We start from the raw sequence: 23054 nt of genomic DNA on the forward strand, positions 1-23054 counted from the left end.
GACCCCCTATACCTGGCGGGTCCCCCTATACCTGGCGGGACCCCCTATACCTGGCGGGTCCCCCTATACCTGGCGGGTCCCCCTATACCTAGCGGGACCCCTATACCTGGCGGGTCCCCCTATACCTGGCGGGTCCCCCTATACCTGGCGGGACCCCCTATACCTGGCGGGTCCCCCTATACCTGGCGGGACCCCCTATACCTGGCGGGTCCCCCTATACCTGGCGGGACCCCCTATACCTGGCGGGTCCCCCTATACCTGGCGGGTCCCCCTATACCTGGCGGGACCCCCTATACCTGGCGGGTCCCCCTATACCTGGCGGGACCCCCTATACCTGGCGGGACCCCCTATACCTGGCGGGCCCCCCTATACCTGGTGGGCCCCCTATACCTAGCGGGACCCCTATACCTGGCGGGCCCCTGCGCGCCCACGGGAGGTGATGCCTGAGCTGAAGACTTCTCGCCGTACCCTCCTGCGATGAGCTGCTGGGCCCATCTGTCCCCCCAGACAAGAGCGTGCGTGACCCCCGACCTGCGGCCTTGGGGAAGTTTCCGGGCCAAGCGCCTTGTCCACGCCGTCCTGACGCTGGTGGCCCGGCGTGGGTGCCGAGTCCTGTCCCAGCCCCCTCCTGCCCTGGCTCCTCTCCCGTGGTCCCCACATCACGTGGCTCCTAACCGCGAGCTCAGGCCGGACCGCGATTGTCCGACGGCTCTGCCAAGGCCGTGGCCAAGGACGCCCGTGGGGGCAGCCGGGGCCACCGAGCTCGTCTTGATGGCGGGGCCAGGACGGGCGTAGCAGCTCCCCGGACGGGTCACGGCGCTGCACCCACCACTTCAGACACGATGCCCGTGAGGATGGAAGCTTCCGGAACCTCCAGTGCATCTGCTGAGCTTCCCGGGTGCCGGGTGAGGCACATAGTGCGACGGACCAACAGAACGGCCTGGGCCAGCCCTGCCTCTCCCGCTCGGGCGGCTGCAGCCTCGCTGGGCTGGCTGTGCCCACAGGGTCAAGGTGGACAAGAATTTGGGGGGAACGTGATTCACCCCAGCACGGACCTGCCTGAGGCCCCTCCCCCTCCTGACACCCACACTGTCGCCGCTGCAAACCGATGCACGAGTGTGGACTTCGCGGGAGTCCCGGCTGTCCCCTCGCGCCTCTGACTCCGCCCTGTGGCTGTACGGCTCACCCCGCTGTCCCGAGGAAGCTGCGGGGACCCCCTGGTCTCCCCGGCCGGCCGGCCCTCTGCACAGGGCCCAGGACCAGCCGCATCGGCCGCGCGGCTGACTCCCTCGCACAGGCCAGTTCCAGGCAGGTCTGGTTCTGCTCTGGGGTGCCGGCCCCTTTCCCGGCACGGCCTCGGCCCGCCTGGCGCCTCTCCCCCCGCACGCCCCCCACGTGGAATGACCCAATTGGCCCGAGTCCTGGCTCCTCGAGTCCGCCTGTACTGCCCGCCCTGGAAGAGGCCACGGCAGGCGTTTCTCCTGCGGGCGAAGCATGGCGGTCGCGTGGCCAAGGGCTCAGGAATGCGCGGGGGGGGGTGGGTGGGTGCCCACGTCTGCCGCTGTGCTCGGCGCAGGCGTGTGCGGGTGACACAGACGCAGGCGGGACATGCACAGGCCCCTCTGGCTGGCCGTGACGCCCAAACCCACCTCCAGCCACGGAACAGCTGACCCGTGAGCAAGTGTGGTGAACGGCAACCACCCCCGACAGTCTTGACGGGAAGCTGGGTGCACGCGCTCCCCTGGGGCTGAGCAGCATCCAGTTACCTGAGGTCCCGCCCGTCTCATTCTCGTGGCGGCTTCCTCGCCAGCTCCGACCAACAGGAAGCGCGCATGCTTTTCTCTGTGATCAGAGGTCAACGTGGTCTCCAAGATGGCAGCTGACGGCTCCCACAGGAGGCGGTTTCCAAACGTGAACAGGAACAGCATCCTCCTCCTCCTATGTTACCCCCTGCCCGGGGCCCCAGGTGTGGGAGGCAGGTCCCTCAGCGACGCTCCGCGGCCCGTTCCAGGCTGGGGCAGGGCCGACTCCTCGCACAGGCTCCACACGGCCTTGACCGGCAACTCGGCCTGCGGCTGCGCATGCCCCCCAGGTGCCCGGAGCCCCCCTTCCTCCTATCCCCCCACAGACCCAGGCCCTGTCTGCTGTGCGTGTCTCCCCCCATCCTACCTCCTATCCCCCCAGAGACTCAGGCCCTGTCTGCTGTGCGTGTCTCCCAGGTGCCCGGAGTCCCCCTTCCTCCTATCCTCCCACAGACCCAGGCCCTGTCTGCTGTGCGTGTCCCCCCCCTCCTACCTCCTATCCCCCCACAGACCCAGGCCCTGTCTGCTGTGCGTGTCCCCCAGGCGCCCGGAGGCACCCAGAGCCCTGCCCCCTCCCCCTCGCAGACCCAGCCCGTGCAGCTGACCCCACGCCCTCGCCTGCCCACCCGGGCCTGGGATGTGAGCTCCGGCGAATGGCAGGCAGTCTGGCTGCTGCCACTGTTTTCACTCTCGAATGTTTACTTTGCACAACCGCACGGCAGGCTGCCTGTCGCACCCGGGGAAGCGGGTGATGCCACTCACGCCCCGGGACCTTGTGGGGCAAGTGGGCCTGTCGGGTCTGGACAGCGGAGAGGCCGGGTTCGGACTGAGCACAGGAAGCCGGATTCGGACACAGCTAAGTTCCCCCAACCCTCCTCTCAGTGGCTCGGAGGCAGGCAGGAGAGTGTGCCCAGTGCCTCTGGGTTGACCAGTCCCCTTTGCTCATGATTAATCCGTTCATCGGTGTGAGGGCGTCACCCGCCGTGGACCCTGCACCCCTCGCCCCTTTGCTTCCCAGCGACGGCTTCTCGAGTGAGAAAGGCCAGTCCCCGTCGGGGCAGGGGGACGCACGCACGCGAGCGAGCGAGGCACATTCTTCCTGCGGTTTATTTATAGCCGTTTCCCCGTCCGGCTCCTCCTCTGTGGTCCTCGGAGGAGGAGGAATTATGTCATTCTTCGAGGGAATGAATTAAGCCGAGACAGGAGCATATAAAGCAGAGCCGCTGCCCGGAGGCCAGTACGCCCCCCACTCCTCAGCCGGGCCGTCCGCGCCCCGCCCAGCGCCCACCCACCCAGCCCGACCGTCCCAGCCCGATCAGCCCTCCTGCCGCCTCTTCTCTCCCCGGTAAGACTTCCTTCACTTTACCGAACGGTCTCATTGTCGTTTAGTTTCATTTAGTTTTCGGAGAAGACGCTTCTGACTTGTCAGAGGGAGAAGGAAAGAGAACGCAGGCTCAGAGTGGGAGGTGGCGACGTGGCCCGGCCCCGTGTGGCGCCGGTTTGTGTTACGGAGGGACTGAGGCGCGGCCGGTTCAGCCTTTGTCTGGGCACCTGCGTCCCCTCCCGAGTGGTTTCAGACGTACCTGCCTGGGGACCTGGGCACATGGGAGTGTTTTCGGCTGCAGAGTAAGAACTCTGCACGGGAAGGTCTGTTATTCTGGGGGCCACGAGGAAGGAATTAGGGGAACAATTCTGAGAACTGGAGAGAACAATCGGAGGCAATAGACCCCGGCCGCCGAGGAGCGGCTTCCAAGGCGCCACTGATGCCAGGTGCCAGGGTGGCCGCGAGGCGGGCGAGGAGCCACGGCACGGCCGGCAGCTGTTTGGGGGGCAGGGGGCCCCGAGCGCAGCCCTGGGCCTCGGCACCGACAGGGATGTCGCCGCTCCGATCGTCACTTCTGCTGTGAGGGCGGAGAGAGGGAGAGCCTAAAAGGGACTCCGGCCGAGCGCCTAGGAACTGATGCGGGCGGCGGGCGGCCGTGCCCGCGGGTGTGGTGGTGGTTGTCTCGGTCCTGTGAGACGAGACCCTCGCTCCCATGTGGCAGGCAGACAGACAGACAGACAGTCACACGTCCGTTTCAGGGGGCACAGGGTCCGGTTGGAGCGGAGGTCGTTCCCTCTGTGGAAGCCTGGACGCGGAGTGGGCACCAGAAGTGCAGCCTCACCGCTGTGCGTGGGGCGGAGGCACCCGGGGGGAGAGGCCACAGGGCCGGCCGCGTGGACCACTGACCGGCAGCGTGCTGAGCGGGCGTGGACACGGCGTTGGCTCCCGTCCCCAATCCTCCTAGGAGCCCGCTGTCCTAGCTCACTGCCACTGCGCCGGGCCGTCGCAGGGCGTGCGTCCAGGTGCGAGCGGCCGTGTGACAACAGGTGTGGGTGCTGTGCTCAGTGACCCACTGCACACGCTCCTCACACCCGCTGGCAGGCGGGCACGTTAAAGGGTGACTTCCCATCCTGCAGACGGGGACCCGCACAGAGAGGCTCGCCGGCGCCCCAGCCCGCGCCCACGGCGCAGCTCTGCGCTCAGGTCCGGCTGCCCTGGGCTCCCCACTTCCCCGGTGCTGCCTGCCCACAGCCAGGCTCCCGACTGCTCCGGGGCTGATGGTGTAAAGCAGGCGTCTGGGCTCCGGGGACCCGAGGCGTCCCGTCCCCTGGGGCCTCACCCCCCTCCCCCGCCCCGGAGAGACAGGCCCGTTGACGAACATTTCTGGAGAGGCGGCTCCTTGGGCTTCAGCACCGAGACCCCACCTCGCTTGGCAGTCCTGCCTGGAGAGAAATCGGGCTCAGGGTGTGGGCTCAGGGCCCGGGCAGCGCAGGAGGGGGGCCTGGGTGCCCAGCCCCTCCTGGGGCGAGGGAGCCGGACCCGGACCCCGAGGCCAGCAGGGGTTAACTGCAGCCGCCGCCGCCGCCAGGTCTCCTGACTCCTGGCGCAGCCTCTGCTGAGGCGGCCAACTGACAATCCCAAGAACGGAAAAACAGGCCTGCGGAACGGCGCCAGCGAGTGAAGCCGTGTCCAAGGCGCGTGATTTGTTTCTGTAATTACGGTACTCCACACTAAGCTCATTCCTCACGCGTGCACAGTCCGTGTTTATTGTGTTTAAGGAAGTTATGCGTAACGCTGTTGTCTTGGCGATTTCCACACGCCTCCGGGATCACGGCCACACGCTGACGTTTCTCTAGACTGAGTTCCTCCTCAGGTCCTGGCTGCCCCTCCCTGAGCAGCCGCGGGCGAGGACGCCCTCCCGCCTCCTCTACCTCCCGCACACGGGACAAGAGCAGGAGCGCTTGCCTCCCGGGTCGTGACGATTTATAACTAAGCATTCCATGCCATCAGCAGCTGGCCACAACCTGACTCCTTGTCACTGGTCATCCGAGTAGGAAGTCGAGCCGCACCCAGGTTTGCGCTGTAACTAACCGGCTCTGCTGTCTGTAGGCGCCGGCAGCCGCGAGGCGGGATGCTCTGGGCGCTGGTCCTGCCGGCCCTCTGGGCCTCCTGTGGAGCTCAGGGTGAGTCTGCGGCGGGGCCGGAACCTGTGATGGGGATGGGGGATTACCTGAGGTGTGGAGGGCCGGACAAAGTGAGGTCTTTGGGACCAGCTGTTTTGGGGACCCCCCTTTGAGAGGCTCTACAGAAGGCACTGCCCCGTGGGAAGGGAAGGGGACCTGGGTATTGGTGGCCTTGTTAGTTTCTGGCACGTTAAACCCATCTGCACCGAGTAAGGACGCCCCTGCCCCGGCCCCGCCGGCTGTAACCCTGCTCACTCCCTTGGGCAGCCGGTGACCAGGATGAGGACACGGCCTTCGACCTTTTCAGCATCAGCAACATCAACCGCAAGACCATCGGGGCCAAGCAGTTCCGGGGGCCCGACCCCGGCGTGCCGGCCTACCGCTTCGTGCGGTTCGACTACATCCCGCCGGTGAGCGCGGACCAGCTGAACCGGATCGCCCGGCTCATGCGGCAGAGGGAGGGCTTCTTCCTGACGGCCAGCCTGCGGCAGGACCGCAAGTCGCGGGGCACGCTGCTGGCCCTCGAGGGCCCCGGCGCGCACAGGCAGTTCGAGCTGGTCTCCAACGGCCCGGCCGACACGCTGGACCTCGCCTACTGGGTGGACGGCGCCCAGCACGTGCTGTCCCTGGAGGATGTGGGCCTGGCCGACTCCCAGTGGAAGAACATCACGGTGCAGGTGGCGGGCGAGACCTTCAGCCTGCACGTGGGCTGCGCCCTGATCGACAGCTTCGCGCTGGACGAGCCCTTCTACGAGCAGCTGGTGACGGACAAGAGCAAGATGTACGTGGCCAAAGGCTCTGCCCGGGAGAGCCACTTCCGGGTGCGTATGAGCTGGCGAGGTGCCGCGGAGCTGTGGGAGCGCTGACGGTGGGGCGTCTCCTGGTACAAGGCCTGCGTCGGAGTGGGCCAGGCACACACACACACACACACACACACACACGTGTACACACATGTCACATACAGTCACGCATGTGTGGGCATGCACAGACACTTCAACAAATACCACACGTGCTCATGCACACCCACATGAACACCTGTGCACACAACCACACACAAGCACCACACCCATGCACACCCGTTCACACCTGTGCAAACACAAACATGACACACACATGCATGGGTGTTCACACAGACACCACGCACACACACACAATGCCAGGAATGAGCAGAGCGAGTTGTTGCAGGTGCCCTTTCCTACCTGCACAAACAGCACGAAGGCTGATGTGATCGAGGGATCTGACCCAAATGTTCCGGGACCCAGGCTAGCTTCACGGTGCTGAGCCCCCTCCCAGTCGCCTCGTTACTGACAGGACGGGAGGACGGGCGAACAGCTGTTTTCCTAAGGAAAGGCAGGGAGCGACACCGTGTGCGTCTTCGTTAAACGCCTTCGGGAAGAGGGTCTTTCTAAGCCACAGGCGTCAGGACCACGATGGAGGGCTAGCAGGCCCGTCTCTTCCAGACACCGTGCTCTTTGGAAATGTGTGTGCTTCACTCCGTCATTTGAGTAAAAGGCCTACAGAGGTTGCCGGGTTAATCTCTGGTGGCCAGGCCAAGGGTCAGGGTCAGGGTCAGGGTCACTGGGGTGAAGGCTCCCACGGCATGAGCTGCCCAGCCCCGCGCACACACTCAGGCTGTGGGACACTCATCTCATCTCCGCGCTGTCTGTGGGGCCAGCAGACGTCTGCAGGGCACTAAGGCTGCTGTCCTCATCGGAGGGCAGCCCAGGACACCCCTCAGGTGGAGCTCAGGAGAGTGCCCAGCTCCCCGGCCCACCTCCTTCCTCTAAACTCCCACTGCGGGGTCACGCCCCGGCCGCTCCAACGGGGACCTGCACAGGATGCCCCGCCCCCAGGTGCCAGGGCCGAGTGTGAAGGCTCAGAAACACCCCCATGTCCGGAGGCCGCGTGTTTTCACTTCACCACGTAGCGTGGCCTTCCTGGTGTGGTTTGCCCATCCCCGTGTTCCTCCTTGTCACCCGCAGGGTTTGCTGCAGAACGTCTACTTAGTGTTTGAAAACTCAGTGGAAGACGTGCTCAGCAGGAAAGGCTGTCCGCAAAGCCAGGGAGGTAGGTGTGTTCTGAACAACATTCCCCGTCCCGGGTGGATTTCTGCTCGCGTGCGTGTGCGCGCGAGAATGAGGGCCAGGGAGAATTTACAGTATTCGCACAGATGCCACCTCGACGGACCGCGCCGTGTGTGGGGAGGCGGGACAAGGACAAGCGACAGAGGAAGGGAATTCGGTGGAGGAAGGGGGAGAGCTGTCAGAACACGTGCAGAACATGTGACGGAGTCAGGAATGTCCCGGGGGAACGGAGCGGGTGCCCACGCAGAGGAGCACGGCCCCGGCCCTGTGGGTCCCCAGGGCTGTCTGACCCCTGCTGGGCGGGCTCAGCGCCGGGTCCGAGTGGGTCAGGAGTGGGGCGGTCCTCCCGCTAACGGTGGTTCTGACCAGGCTCTCCCTCACACCCCCGCAGCGGAGGCCAACGCCATCAGCGAGGACACGGAGACGCTGCACCTGAGCCCGGCGGTCACCACGGCCTATGTGGGCCCGAGCGCGGTGCAGAGGCCAGGCGTGTGCGAGCGCTCCTGCGAGGAGCTGGGCAGCATGGCCAGCGAGCTGTCGGGGCTGCGCATCGTCGTCAACCAGCTGCACGAGAGCCTCCGGAAAGTGGTGGGTGCCGGGGCGGCCAGGCACAGCACCTCCCCCCCCCCCCACCCGGCACACACAGCCGAGGGCCGAGCCCGTCCTGACTGCCCCGGGTGGGTGGGCCGTGGGGGTCGAGGGAATGGGCACAGCAAGACCAAGGACACCTTCTGGAACCTTCCATCAGGAGCGTGGGGTGGGGTGGTGAGCACGTGTCAGGTGAAGGGATACCCATGAGGTGTCGGCTTGGCCAGGCCACGGGTGTGAGCGGCCTGTGTGTTTCGTGGTTCGCACACCTGCTTCCTCCATGGGTGCACGTCGCTCTGCACACCTGGCCCCCTGGGCCCGCGGAGCTGTGGGGAGGGACGTCCTTTCACGGGGAGCACGGCCACTGAGTGCTCCCGTCTGTCCCTAAACCCGCCCGACTTCCAGTCCAACGACAACCAGGTGCTCTGGGAGCTCATGGGGGGCCCCCCGAAGACCAGGAACATGTCCGCGTGCTGGCAGGACGGCCGGTTCTTCGCGGAAAACGAGACCTGGGTGGTGGACAGCTGCACCAGATGCACCTGCAAGGTGAGGCCCGCAGCCTGCGCTCCTCGGCCCCTGGCACTGGCCGGGCAGCCGGCCTTGGCGGGCCGTCGGGTGTGGGGCAGCGAGAGTGGGCGTGGGGGAGCAGAGGTGGCCACAGCATGACGCCCATTGGCCTCCCTGCTCTGCGCGTAAAGAAAGCAAAGTCCAGGGGCTGAGGTGACGGCCCATGTCACCAGTGGCCACAGGCGGTGAACAGAGCCGCCAGGTGGCTCTCTAGCTGTGTTAGGTCCACTCAGCTCCGTGAGGGCCAGGAGGCTCAGGTGAGACACTGGGGTGGCCGGCCACCGCCCACAGCCTGGCCCGTGGGTCGCTCAGGTCCTCCTCCGAGTTTCCCATCACTCGTCTCCGCGGATGGTGCCTCGGACATCACCCAGCACCAGCCCACCCCGCAGTCCTGTCCGCCCGCCGCCTGCAGCCGGGACGGTCTCCGTGGCCATGGCTCTGGGGGAGGCAGGCAGGGGGCGCAGGGGCCAGCTCTGGATGGTGGGATAGGTGACTGAGGGTCTGTGGGGTGGAGACCACTGTGCCCATTCGAGGGGCCTTTCCACCCCGCCAGCCCCGCTGACTTCTGAGAGGCTACATGAACGCCTTTCTTTCCTCGCAGAAATTTAAAACCGTTTGCCACCAAATCTCCTGCCCGCCGGTGACCTGCGCCAACCCGTCGCTGCTGGAGGGCGACTGCTGCCCATCCTGCTTCCCCCGTGAGTGCGGGGGCACCTCGCTCTCCTCCCTCGGGGTGAGGCCAGGCCGCGCGTGCCCAGGGACGCTTCACCCGGCCGTTCACCCTCGCTGCCCAGTGATGAGCAAGCGTCTGCAAGGCCTCGAATTAGGCCCGAGGGCTGCTGTCCCGCCGTCCCTCCAGGCCATCAACGGCGAGGCCTGACCGGCTTGTTTCCCTCCCAGTGGCGGACGGCGAGGAGGGCTGGTCCCCGTGGGCGGAGTGGACCCAGTGCTCCGTCACCTGTGGGCCTGGCACCCAGCAGAGAGGAAGGTCCTGCGATGTCACCAGCAACACCTGCCTGGGGCCCTCCATCCAGACGCGGGCCTGCAGCCTGGGCAAGTGCGACCACCGCAGTGAGTCGCGGGCCCGGTGGTCTGCTCCGAGGGGTGGGCTGGGAGGCACCGGCCTGGCCCTGGGCTCCGGCTGGTCCCCTCCCCTCCAGGCCGATGGCCGCTGCTGACGCCACGCCTCTCGTGTGCTAGTCCGGCAGGACGGCGGCTGGAGCCACTGGTCGCCGTGGTCCTCCTGCTCCGCGACCTGTGGGGTCGGCAACATCACGCGGATCCGTCTCTGCAACTCGCCGGTGCCCCAGATGGGGGGCAAGGGCTGCAGAGGCAGCGGCCGCGAGACGAAGGGCTGCCAGGGAGCCCCGTGCCCGGGTGAGTGGGACGGGGCGGGTGGGGGCGGGCGCGGGGGGCGGCTGGGACCAGGGCTTGGCAGGCCCGAGAGGTGGAAGGTGCCCAGTCCCCTTGCTGGCTGGCCTGGAGGCAGCCCTGGGCGTCGATGCCCAGCACCCAGGCTTGGTGCTGCCCTCGTCTGCGCCAGTGCAGGGAAGTCACACCAACCTGCACAGGGGACCAGAACCAGAACCAGAACCAGAACGGGCGCAGCAGGTGCCCAGATGAGGTGCCAGACACGGCCAGCCGCCGGGCGTGACTCCAGGACGACAGAGAACGTGGGCCCCGGCACCAGGACCTCCTTGGGGAGCCCGGTTCCTGCGTGTCCCGTCAGGCAGAGAAAGGCGTGGGGTGATGGGAAGGGGCATTAACACTGAACCTCAAGGTCACACCTCTCCGCACGTGACCCAGGCCCCCGCAGCCCCGTCACCTCCACACCCAAAGGGGCTGTGATTTCTCTTCCGAGACCCTCAGCTCCGTGGCCCTGACCTCGGTCACCAAATTCTGCCGCGTTGGAGACCCGCATCACGGTTCCCCCGCCCGGCCCGCAGGGCACGCGGCTGACACCCTCCCCGCTCTCCCCGCAGTCGACGGCCGCTGGAGCCCCTGGTCCCCGTGGTCCGCCTGCTCCGTCACCTGCGCCGGCGGCATCCGCGAGCGCACGCGCGTCTGCAACAGCCCGGAGCCGCAGCACGGCGGGAAGGCCTGCGTGGGCGACCGCACGGAGCAGCAGATGTGCAACAAGCGGAGCTGCCCCGCAGGTGCGTGCGCGGCCCTCGGGGACCGCCCGGCACCGCGCTGTCCCCGCGGCCACAACAGTCTCTGAAGTGACCGCTGGGCTTTCATTCTGACGGAAGGGAGGGGACACAGAGAACGCAGAAAAGCCGACGCAGGCGCACAGACCCCGTGCCTAACTCCGCCTTAGGCGCCTCCGCACTTGCGTTTCTGTAAAAGCAGAACCGTGCGCGCGGGCTGCACACCGTGTACAGCAGCCCGGTCCCTGCTTCGCGGCTCAGCGTGCGCTCTGGGGCGAGACGTCAGGCGTCTGCGCTGGGACCCCTTGTGCGGCGCCCCCATGCGCGGCGGCCCCCAAGGTGCGCGTCACCTCCTTACGTGCCCGTCTCCAGCACGTGCGTCCCTCAGTTTCCCTACAACCAAACTGCAGTGCTGACCCGCCAGGTGCCTCCCGGGGCGCAGTGTGTCCGAGTCGCTCCTGGGCCGGTTCCGCGGCTGCCCCACCCCCCACCAGTGGCCCTGACCCCTCTGCTCCCCACGCAGATGGCTGCCTGTCCAACCCCTGCTTCCCGGGCGCCCAGTGCAGCAGCTTCCCCGACGGCTCCTGGTCCTGCGGCTCCTGCCCAGTGGGCTTCCTGGGCAACGGGACCCACTGCGAGGACCTGGACGAGGTGGGTGCCCACCCCGGGCAGGGCAGAGGGGCGCCTCAGAGGCGGGCGGGGCGGCTCACCCTGCTTGTCCCCACAGTGCGCCCTGGTCACCGACGTCTGCTTCTCCACGAGCAGCAAGTCCCAGCGCTGCGTCAACACCGACCCCGGGTTCCACTGCCTGCCCTGCCCGCCTCGCTACAAGGGCACCCAGCCCTTCGGGGTCGGCCTGGAGGCCGCGCAGACGGGGAAGCAGGTGAGCAGGGCGCACGGCCCTTTTGTGACTCAGTCTTCCAAACAGTCAGCCAGGATCTGGGGAGACGGAGGGTGGGGATGGGGGAAGGGCAGCGTTCTGGGGAGACGGGCCCTCGAGAGCCAACCACGTGGGGCAGAGCTCAGCTGTGGCCACAGGACCATGAGGACCAGCTCTCAGCTCTTCCTGAGTCAGCGGCTCCCGCGTCCCCGGGGCTCTGACAGGGTCGGCAGCCCTCGGTGGGGACCCTGAGTGCCTCCCGGGGCTCCCGAAGGAGCAGAGTCCCAGCCTGTCCCTCGGAGGCGTCCTAGGGAGGCTGCCGGGAAGGTCGCACAGCCCTGAGCACGTGGCCTGGACCCCGTAGGGTGGGGCCGGGGTCCCAGGGTCCCCACCAGTGTGGCCCTCCTCCAGGTGTGTGAGCCCGAGAACCCGTGCCAGGACAAGACCCACCGCTGCCACCGGCACGCCGAGTGCATCTACCTGGGCCACTTCAGCGACCCCATGTACAAATGCGAGTGCCAGACGGGCTACGCGGGCGACGGGCTCATCTGCGGGGAGGACTCGGACCTGGACGGCTGGCCCAACAAGAACCTGGTGTGTGCCACCAGCGCCACCTACCACTGCGTCAAGGTGAGGCGCTGGGCGCAGCCCCGGTCTCCATCAGGGCGAGGGCGAGGCCGGGCCCCCCGTTTGGTGGGCTGTCCCCCGACCCGCTCGGGCACTTCGGCCCCTCCTGTCGGTGTCCGCACAGCTCGGCCTCGACCTGCGATGCTTATAAAACGGGATCGGTGACGCGTTACGCACGCCCCTGCCTCTGGGCAGTGATTTGGAGCCGTCGCCGCACGGTCCGACTGGCCCGGCCCAGTGGTGACGCCTCGGAGCTGTGGCCTCCTGGTGGACGAGCTGACGTCCACGGGAAGGAGAAGGGACAGTGGGGCTCTGTCCGCGTCCTTATTTTCTCAGAGCAGCCGTCCCTCCTCAGGCGTCCACAGCTTCACGGGGTCCTGGGCTCAGGATGCGGCGTCTGTGGTCTCGACTCTGGAGGGGTGGCGACGTGGCTTCCAGGGCAGCCCTCCCACGAGGCCGACAGACGTGAGGCTCCGTCTCGGTCCCCAGCTGTCGCTGCGCCTCCTGGAGGAAGGGCCCGGGGTCCTAACGTAACGTGTGCGCCCTCTGGTCCAGGACAACTGCCCCCTGCTGCCCAACTCCGGGCAGGAAGACTTTGACAAGGACGGCATCGGCGACGCCTGCGATGACGACGATGACAACGATGGCGTCAGTGACGAGAAGGTGGGCGGGCCGCGTCCTTGGAGCCCTGCGCTGGGGTCAGGAGCAGAGGGGTCAGGGATGAGAGCCTCACACTAAACAGGCTCCTGCTTGCGTCACCGTCACCGACGAGAAGGCTGGTCCTTCACCGAAGGAGTGACCGGCCGAGCCTGGAGCTGCCGGGCCCGGCTGGAAGCGCGGCTAACAGTTTAACTTGCTTCTCGCTGGTGGCGTGGTGGTGGGCGGGGCTGTGGCAGAAACCGCGATACACATGCCCCGTGGCGATGTGTTACATCCACACCTAACCAGACCTGCAGGGTAGACGATGCCAGCTCACTCACAGCTTTGCTGCATCTGCCTTCCGTTGGCCCACTGACTCATTCATTCATTCATTCACTCATTCATCTACTCAGTCGTTCGCTCACTTGTATTTACGCACCTGCCTTCACCAGGAAGTGTATGCTGTCATCTCTGCGCTAAAAAATCTCAAAATGTTCGAGAGAGGCAGGTGCACATATAAGCAGGAAGCGGTCTGAGGTCAGGAGTGTGCTGGGTTGGCCACGCGCTGGCCCCGACCTCTGACCTCTGCTGGACGGTGTGTCTGCCGGGCTGTTTGTCTAGTTCCTCCCCCGCTTTCCCTGCAGGACAACTGCCAGCTCCTCTTCAACCCGCGCCAGCTCGACTACGACCAGGACGAGGTGGGGGACCGCTGCGACAACTGCCCGCACGTGCACAACCCCGCCCAGATCGACACCGACCACAACGGCGAGGGCGACGCCTGCTCCGTGGACATCGACGGCGATGGTCAGTGCGGCGTCCGCGCGGGCGTTTGAGGCTCGGAGTGAAGTTGGCCGCGCCCTGTTCTGTTTGCTGGACCCGCTCAGCTTGCCCCACGGCCCAGACGAGGCGCCTAAGCTGCTTGGTCCGCCCGTCGTCCCCGGGCCGTGGACGGGTCGCAGCCTCTGGTCCTTTCCTGCTGCCCTGCACCTGGGTGACCCCTCCCCCCACACCCCAGGCCTGTCTCACGCTTTTCCTGGGCTCGTGGTTTGGGGTGTCTGCTGCCTCGTCACTGACGGGTGATGCTGTGGTCCACTGGGAACCTCTGTCTCTTCATAGCGTCTGTCTCGATGGACTTCGTGATGTTTCAGGTTTCGTGGGCGAAGGTGGCACCTGAAAGCCCGCATCTGTGCCCGTTCCTTTCCCGCTCACGTGGGGACGGTGCCAGGGCCTCGGAGCCTCAGCTGCTCCCTCACCCCGGCACCCAGGGCACGTGTCCTGAGTGGCTATTGGGAGAATAGCACCGTGGACTCAGAGGCTGACCGGGCACAGCCAGTGGCCACCCGGGCGCAACCTGAACGTTAATGGGAATGTCACCCAGGCACGTCCACGCAGCCGTGTCTCCTCACTCACCCCCTCTATCCAGCGGGAGCCTGGCCGTCAGGGACTCAGTGACGGGAGCTCAGTGCTTCTGCTCCACTGGCCACGCCCTCTCCCCGCAGATGTCTTCAACGAGCGAGACAACTGTCCCTACGTCTACAACACGGACCAGAGGGACACGGACGGTGATGGCGTGGGCGACCACTGTGACAACTGCCCTCTGGTGCACAACCCCGACCAGGTGGGCGACCGCGGGGCGTCGGAGCGGGGGCGGGGCCCGGGCCTTTCAGTCTCAGACTTAAATGCACGTACGTCCCTGTGAGTGTCCCTGAGCTTGGCCAAGGCCCAACACGGGAACACGTGCCGAACTGACCTCCAAGCTCGGCCCTCGTGCCTCGGTGGCCATTGCTGGACGTACTGAGGCTTCGCCGTGTGGTCTGAGGGCCTCGCGTCTCCATCGCGTTGTCTGCACTTACTTCCCCGGCTCAGCCAGCGCTGGCTTTCCCAGAGTTGCCTTGGGAGACACGTGAGAACATGTGTATGTAGTTCATAGGATGCAGGGTGGGCAGCTGTGGGTTTACAGCTGTGAGCACATGGAACAGAGGTTATTCTTGCAATATTATTGTTGTTATTATTTTAATTCTCACTCAAGGATATTCTTTCGTTGACTTTTAGAGAGAGTGGAAGGAAGAGAGAGACAAGAACATTGATGTGAGGGAGACACATCTGCTGGTTGCCTCCCCCATGGCCCCGACTGGGGGCGAGGAGTAAACCCACAACTGAGGTACGTGCCCTCGACCAGGAATCAAACCGGCGACCCTTCGGTCCATGGGCCGGCACGCTAACCACTGAGCAACCGGCCAGGGCTATTCTTGCATTATTATTTATTGTCATATTATTTTCCATACGAACAACTGGAAACCTGCCGTTGCCCGCCCTGTGTGTGACCGCGGACGATGTCAGAAAGGGCTTCCTTCTGGACAGCTTCCCGTCTCCCTAAGGGAGAGGCCCCGTGGAGAGAGCAGGGATGGAGACCCGGGTCCCGCCGGGCGGTGTGTAGACGGCGGAGTGATCTCGGGGAGCCGCTCCTGCCCGCAGACCGGCCGCTCCCGGGGGATGAGGGTCCCCGAGACCCCGCTCACGGCGGGTGCTCTGTGCCCCAGATTGACGTGGACAACGACCTGGTGGGGGACCAGTGTGATGACAACGAGGACATCGACGAGGACGGCCACCAGAACAACCAGGACAACTGCCCCTACATCGCCAACGCCAACCAGGCCGACCACGACGGCGACGGCCGGGGCGACGCCTGCGACTCGGACGACGACAACGACGGGGTGCCCGACGACCGCGACAACTGCCGGCTGGTCTTCAACCCCGACCAGGAGGACGCGGACGGTGGGTGTGACAGTGCACGGTCAGTGCCCGCCCAGGAGGACGGGGACGGTGGGTGTGAGAGCGCCCGCCCAGGAGGACGGGGACGGTGGGTGTGAGAGTGCCCGCCCAGGAGGACGCGGACGGTGGGTGTGAGAGCGCCCGCCCAGGAGGACGCGGACGGTGGGTGTGACAGCGCACGGTCAGTGCCCGCCCAGGAGGACGGGGACGGTGGGTGTGAGAGCGCACGGTCAGCGCCCGCCCAGGAGGACGCAGACGGTGGGTGTGAGAGCGCACGGTCAGCGCCCGCCCAGGAGGACGCAGACGGTGGGTGTGAGAGCGCACAGTCAGCGCCCGCCCAGGAGGACGCAGACGGTGGGTGTGAGAGCGCACGGTCAGCGCCCGCCCAGGAGGACGCGGAGGGTGGGTGTGACAGCGCACGGTCAGCGCCCGCCCAGGAGGACGCGGAGGGTGGGTGTGACAGCGCACGGTCAGCGCCCGCCCAGGAGGACGCGGACGGTGGGTGTGATAGCGCACGGTCAGCGCCCGCCCACCGGCTCCCAGGGACGAGAGCTGCTCCTGAGGCAGGCGGGCGCGGCCGGCGTGTCCCCTCCTGACTGCTCGTCTCGTCCTCCTGGCAGGTGACGGGCGGGGCGACGCCTGCAAGGACGACTTCGACAACGACAGCGTCCCTGACATCGACGACGTGTGTCCTGAGAACAGTGCCATCAGCGAGACCGACTTCCGGAACTTCCAGATGGTGCACCTGGACCCCAAGGGCACCACGCAGATCGACCCCAACTGGGTCATCCGCCACCAGGGCAAGGAGCTGGTGCAGACGGCCAACTCGGACCCCGGCATCGCCGTGGGTGAGCCTCGGCGTGCCCTCCTGGGTCTGGGCCCGGTGCCCATGCTGCTCCTTACAGCCCAGGGGACTCGGGGGTCCTCCGTGGCCCCGTCCCCGCGGCCGTAACAACCTCTGCTTAGAGCTGGCACTCACCTCGCCCTCGTCTCTGAAAGGCTGTTTTGAGGAAGCCATTTGCCCTGTTGTTTTATGACCCCGAGCCCCCACCGTCACTGACGCAGCGCGTGTGGCTCTGCGTGGCCCCGTAGGTCGGATCTGCAGAGACGAACCCCTGTGCGTGTGCTCACCCCCCAGGGACAGAGCCCGGGTGGGGCGGGCACAGCCGAGTGGCCGAGCTCCGCGTGGCGAAGGCTGCCAGGCGCCCGGGAGGCTGCTCTGACCTCCTCCGGCCCTGCCCCTCGTGCGCAGGCTTCGACGAGTTCGGGTCCGTGGACTTCAGCGGCACCTTCTACGTGAACACCGACCGGGACGACGACTACGCCGGCTTCGTCTTCGGCTACCAGTCCAGCAGCCGCTTCTACGTGGTGATGTGGAAGCAGGTGACCCAGACCTACTGGGAGGACCAGCCCACCCGCGCCTACGGCTACTCGGGCGTGTCCCTCAAGGTGGTCAACTCCACCACCGGCACCGGCGAGCACCTGAGGAACGCGCTGTGGCACACTGGGAACACGGCGGGGCAGGTGAGGGGCGGGAGCAGGCCCACCCCGAGGACACCCACCTTCTCTTTTGTCCTTAACTCGGTGACAATTACGTTAACCCCGTATCGAGTCTCCCCCTAATTAAAGGCACCGTGCTGGTACTTTGTAAACATGACGGGCGATTCTCTGGCCAATTAGACAGGGAGATGGTTTAAAAGTAGGTGTTTCTCCCACAGTCCCGGCTCAGGGCGTGGAGGGTCCAGAACCTGGTTCCGTGACCCGGCTCAGGGCTGTGCTCTTAGCACTGAACGTCCTGGTCCTTGTCGGTAACTCCATCCGCCCTGGAGTTTATTCCATGGACGGGCTCGCGGGGTTGGTATGCAGAGCAACGTCCCCCGTTCCCATCTGCTGTTGAGACTGCACTCAGGACTCGGGGCGATGTTCCCTCAGGTGCGGACGCTGTGGCACGACCCCAAAAACATTGGCTGGAAGGACTACACTGCCTACCGGTGGCACCTGACACACAGGCCCCGGACGGGCTACATAAGGTGAGCCCCCCGGCCCCCCTCAACCCCAGGCCCCGGACGGGCTACGTATGGTGAGCCGCTCCTGAGGGACGGAAGGACATGCTGCTCACTGTACGGACTGTCTTTGGCTCTGAAAGGCAGAGACGTGGCCAACCCCCTGCTCTGGGTCAGAGATTGCGGCATGGGGAGGGGGTGCAGGGAGGGGGAGGGGGATGGGGACGAGGGATGGGGGGTGAGGCCTGAGTCGCAGCTGGGGCATGGCCAGGAGCAAGCAGTTTCCTCCCAGGAGCCCTCCCCAGAGTCCACGCCCTCCCTCCTCCCCCGCCCGCCCGCAGGGTCTTGGTGCACGAAGGGAAGCAGGTCATGGCGGACTCGGGACCCATCTACGACCAAACCTACGCGGGCGGGCGGCTGGGCCTGTTTGTCTTCTCTCAAGAAATGGTCTATTTCTCGGACCTCAAGTACGAATGCAGAGGTGGGTGTGGGGACGCCAGGCCGGAGGCAGGCGGGTGCACCTGTGCGATTGGTCACGAGGCTGCGGCGTGAGCGAGAGCTCGGCCCTGGCAGATGCTGGTTTGCTCAGCTTGAGCTGTTGTAATGGTTTAAGTTGAATGTGGGAGGCCACACACTTAGCAAATGCTCACAGCCCCACCCATCCGTGGCACCCACCACACGTCCGGCGCTTTCTAACCTCTAGGCCCCTAATGGGACTTTACAGCACTGCCCTTGTGAAAGGAAGAGAGAGAGCGAGAGCGAGAGGGAGGGAGGGAGAGACCGAAAGAGGGAGGAGGAGGGGGGAGGGGAGGCAGGGAGGAGGCTCAGCGTTCTTTCTACAAGGGCATTTGACTCAAGTTATTCCCGACCTGGAGGGAACCTGGCTCCCACCAGGCCGAACGCCTGCACGTAGACCAGAAAACACCGCTTGCGCCACGAGGCAAGTGAGGCTCAGAGCTGCTGCTCAGACCACACGTGACAGACGCTGAGGCTGAGGAAGGGCTCAGGGCTGACGTACCTTCCCGCCTCCGGTCAGCGTCCTTGTCCTGTGCCAGTGGCCTTTCTGCACATCTGTCCCCTCCCTGCAGGTCTGCATCCATGCATCATCTAGCCGTGTGTGGACGTCTCTTTAAAAATATGCTTTTACTGATGTCGGAGAGGAAGAGAGAGAGAGAGAGAGAGAGAGAGAGAGAGAGAGAGAGAGAGAAACATCCATGATGAGAGAGAATCATGGATCAGCTGCCTCCTGCACGCCCCACACTGGGGATTGAGCCCGCAACCCGGGCATGTGCCCCGATCGAACCGTGACCTCCTGGTTCATAGGTCAATGCTCAACCCGAGCCACGCTGGTGGGGCATGGATGTCTTTTTTTTAAATTAAAATAATGGCATTTTAGGTTGTAGTAAAAGAAAATGAAATGAGACAAATGCCCGTCCTAACCGCGGACTGTTTTTCTAGATGTGTGAAATGGACGCGCGTGTCCTGCACGCACTGTAGATGCTGTTACTACACCCCTCCTCGTCCTGGTCCCCGGCTTCTCTCTCTGGCAGCGTCTTCTGACCTTGACCTTAACTTCGAGCGGCTCTTCACCTCCTTCAACCCCAAGCCCAAGTGCCTCCAGAGGGCAGATGCCAATGGGCCCCGAAGATGGACGCCCAGCCCGCCCAGGAAGCAGTGATGGCACACGAGACTTTACGTGGCGTGACCGCCGCCGTGGCATTGTTTCTTCTTGTTTGCTTAAAGAGAATGACGTGTGCGTGTAAAGTGTGATTGCCGACTGTGTTTATGTGCACACGGAGCTGAAGGGCATACTGTGTGCGCGACGTTATCGTCACTCAGGCGGCAGCACGTCCCACACGCCTCATGCCCAGCTGCCGCTGCTCCTGTGGAGCTGTCCACGCTCGTGTCACGTTAGCTCCCACAGGAAGAGGCTCCCTCATGCTGAAGTGGGGCGTGGTCAGGCAAGGCAAACCCCTCCCCTAATCTTTCCTACAGTGACAGCCTCCCCTCGGCAGAGATGGGGTCTGCCCAGGAGGGAACATCCTGCCCACTGGCTGGCACACGGGTTAGGTGGGGCCTGGCGGTGCCCTCCCACGGGGCCCTCACGTGGCTGCTCGAGCTGTCAAGGACTCGGGAGAGCTCACCAGTCGCCACCTGGCCCACGTCTGATCGAGTGTTCTCCTGGCTTCTCTCCCACCTCTGCCGCGAGGCCAGGCACGCAGAGATGGGCAGTGCCCGCCAGCGTCTGACTCCCAGTCGAGGCTCTGAAACCACGGCAGAGTCGCCTGCACCTGATCGGGTAATGCGTTTCATTGAGGCTCCAGTTACACATGATGTGCCCGTATTTCCTGAAAGAAGACAGAAGGCATTCATCACAGGACTTACCTGACATCTGTCAGGGACACAGGGCGTGCGAGTTCTAGGATAAGCACCTGACTAGCACATAACAATACAAAGGTGGTTACAGCAGATCTTCCTGTCAAAATACGAGGCTCGATAATTTATGATGTTAGAACAACGTGCTGTAAAATGCGGTAGAATAAATAAATGATGATGAGCGTTGCCGGTGGCTCTGATGCGACCTTCCTCCCGTCCTCTATCCGAGCGTGAGGGCTTAGCCTCACTGGGCAGCAGGTCTGGCCAAAGCGGCCGTGACCGGCACCCGGCCACGCGGGTCGGGTTCGTTGGTGCTTGAAGCCGCGTGACCTTTCCGCAGGGGTTGTCTCGGCAGAGAAGCTGGTCTTGTCCGACGGGGCAACTCTTCCTTTCCGGTCACATTTCCTCCCGAGGCCAGACCTCGAGCAGCGAGCGTTAGCCTCCACCCTCACATTTCACTGATAAAGTCGGTTTGCTGCTTCCTCTGAGGCTGGTTTTCTGTACTCGGCTGCACTTTTTACTTTTTTGTGGACTTCTGTTCCCACGACAACAGGAGGCGGACGTGACTGAGGGGGGAGGGTGTGGCCCTCCATGGGGCGCTGTTTGCCGAAGGCCGCAGCGGTGTGGGATGGCGATGTGAATATTAGAATGTACCATATTTTTGTAAATTATTTATGTTTTTTTAAAGAGATATTCTCGTACAGATTGATGAGACTTCGCTTGTTTTGCCAAAGACTGTAAATATTTATTTATTTGTTCACACGGTCAACGCTTCACCACGGGACCCTGCATTTAGCTCGAGCCTCATTTTATGCTTTAAAGATGAACAGCAGGAAATAAACTGTAAAAAGGTTTTACAGAAATGGATCTCTCTCCCTTTTTTAAAAAAGAAGAGTTTCCACCGGGGGGGTGGGTGGGAGGAAGGGGATACCCCAACGGGAGGTTTGCCGTCGCCCCTCCCCCGCCCCGCCCCGTGTGGTGGACACGCCATAGATCCCAGGAGGCGGCCTGGCCCAGCCGTGCGTGTCCCGAGGGCTTGTCTGGGCGGTGGCTTCAGGCTGAAGAGCCGTCTGGCTGCGGAGAACTGAGCATCCAGAGGGGGGATTTGGGGGAAGCGTGGAAATGCTGGCACAATGAAGCGTTGACGCGCTTAGTTTTAGGGACTGTTTACTTTCCAGCTGTTTATTACACGGCCGTCAGCGGATTTCGTTTCCTGCCTGTGAAACCGTCTAGTTGTCCTTGGTTGGACCAGAACACACGATTTCTCCTATTTAAAAAGGTGGAATCATTTTTCTTTTAATGTGGTTTCAGGAACACACTGCATTGTAATATGTGTGCATATGCACAGTGGATCCCACTCAGCCATCAGAGGCGGAACGCTGCCGTCGCAGACAGCAGGGCCTGGCCGGGAGCATCGTTACTGAAATACGTCGGACAGGAAGGTCGAGACCCGCCTGGGGTCACTCACAGGCAGAACCTGAACCTGAAAGCAACAATGAACAAGACAAGCGAACAAACAGACACCAGACCAGCCCCCGCGTGGGGTTACCGGAGAGGAGGGTGTAGACAAGGCTAAAGCGGGTGAATGGTGACGGAAGGAGGTTTGACTCTGGGGCTCCGTCTGGGGGGTGTGGACCCGGGCGCGGCAGCGTGGGGCTGACCACCCTCCGGGGGGATTAGTGCTGCTGGACAAGGACTGTCACACTGACTGTTCCACATCCATCGCGGCGGTGCGAAGCGCCTCGTCCATAGGCTTTACAAGTGATTCTTTTTAACCCCCACGCTCCTTCCTCCGCCGTGTCTTCTGGACCGAAAGACGGTGTGACCCTTAGACTCACACGATGCTGCACGTCAACTGTATCTCAACAGAGCGGAAAAATAGGGAGTCGGTGGAGAGGTGAGCCGTGGGTCACACACCTTCCGTGAGTGACGGGAAGGGAAGGAAGAGAACAACCCACTTACCGCAGCATCCAATGCACTCAAACACCTAAGAAATGACTCCGACCCAAGAGGGAAGACCCTATAAAGAAACACGTAAAACTCTGCTGAAAGAACGACGATGGAGGCGCTCCTGTGGGAGACGGGAGAGTCCCGTGGGGGAGGCGGCACCCCCAGGCACCCGCAGCTCCCGCGCAGCTTCAATCAGATCCCCACAGCCTCGCACAGACACGGAGTGGCCCTCCGGGTCACATGGGTCACGAGGGAGCTAAAAACCCCAAAATACTGAAAAATAGAAACACACTGGACGACTCACACTTCCTGATTTCAAAACTTCCTACAAAGCTAGTGTTCAAGACTGTGGTGCTGGCAGCAGGACAGACCTACGGACCCAGACGGAGCGAGTCCAAAAATAAACTCACACACTCGTTCTCTTTCCACGTGCGAAAGAGTAACGCTGACCCCCACGTCACACTATATACAAAGTAACTTGAAATGAGTCAGCAACCTAAACGTCAGAGCAAAACCACCAAACGCAGGTAGAAACCCTGGCAAACCTTCATGACCTTGGACTGGACCATGGTTCTTAAATGACACAAAGGCATGCGCCACGGAAGAAACAGTAGATAAACTGATTCTCTCAAAATGAAAAAACAATCCATTATTAAGAAAGCAAAAAGACAAATTACCAATTACAAAAATATCGACAAAGCACGTACCTGCTAAGGGTCTGGTGTCCAGAATATACAAAGAACTCGGACGACCCAACAAAAAGGCAGAAAACTCCATTTTAAAAAATGAAATGGGCAACAGATTTAAACAAACATTTTTCCCAGGAAGAGACACCAACGGCCAATGAGCACATGGAAACATCTCGACATCATCTGTCACCAGGGAAACAGATGCAGCGAGCAGCTCCTCACACCCACTCGACGGTCACACATGCGTGTTAGCGAGGCTGTGGCTGGAGAAACCGGAGCGGGTCGCGTGGGACGTGGAGTGGGGCGGCCGCTGTGGGAAACCGTCTGATGTTTCCTCCGACAGCTGCACGTGGGGACGGCCTGACGCCGCGATCCCACGCCAGGCGGGGGCCCCCGAGGATGCGGGAGAGCGACTCAGAC

At 63.7% G+C, this 23054-nt stretch overlaps 1 protein-coding gene across 3 annotated transcripts; it reads left to right on the top strand.

Moving 5' to 3' along the window:
- Nucleotides 1–2992: 2992 nt before the first annotated feature.
- On the top strand, nt 2993–19770 carry THBS2 (thrombospondin 2). 3 transcript variants are annotated; one of them, XM_079781487.1, is made up of 22 exons: nt 2993–3147; nt 5140–5309; nt 5577–6130; nt 7292–7376; nt 7785–7981; nt 8387–8527; nt 9150–9246; nt 9449–9619; nt 9749–9925; nt 10531–10704; nt 11222–11349; nt 11426–11581; nt 11990–12208; nt 12761–12868; nt 13489–13648; nt 14344–14462; nt 15385–15619; nt 16237–16464; nt 16869–17140; nt 17549–17646; nt 17961–18100; nt 19078–19770. In XM_079781487.1, exons 2-22 carry the CDS (start codon nt 5258–5260, stop codon nt 19083–19085), a joined length of 3519 nt encoding a protein of 1172 aa, XP_079637613.1. In that variant the 5' UTR covers nt 2993–3147; nt 5140–5257; the 3' UTR covers nt 19086–19770. The 3 variants fall into 3 exon arrangements, with proteins under 3 accessions (XP_079637613.1, XP_079637611.1, XP_079637612.1); XM_079781485.1 differs by having other exon boundaries at nt 5236–5309; XM_079781486.1 differs by lacking the exon at nt 2993–3147 and having other exon boundaries at nt 4982–5309.
- Nucleotides 19771–23054: the final 3284 nt, after the last annotated feature.

Source organism: Cnephaeus nilssonii (assembly GCF_951640355.1).
Source record: "Cnephaeus nilssonii genome assembly, chromosome: 9".
NCBI classification, from domain to species: Eukaryota; Metazoa; Chordata; class Mammalia; order Chiroptera; family Vespertilionidae; genus Cnephaeus; species Cnephaeus nilssonii.

Excerpts from the sequence above, each read along its gene's own strand:
- THBS2 (XM_079781487.1), top strand. The coding sequence starts at position 5,258 with ATGCTCTGGGCGCTGGTCCTGCCGGCCCTCTGGGCCTCCTGTGGAGCT. Across the intron at positions 12,209-12,760 it reads CCACCTACCACTGCGTCAAG|GACAACTGCCCCCTGCTGCC; the intron begins GTGAGGCGCTGG and ends CCTCTGGTCCAG. Across the intron at positions 16,465-16,868 it reads GGACCCCGGCATCGCCGTGG|GCTTCGACGAGTTCGGGTCC; the intron begins GTGAGCCTCGGC and ends CCTCGTGCGCAG.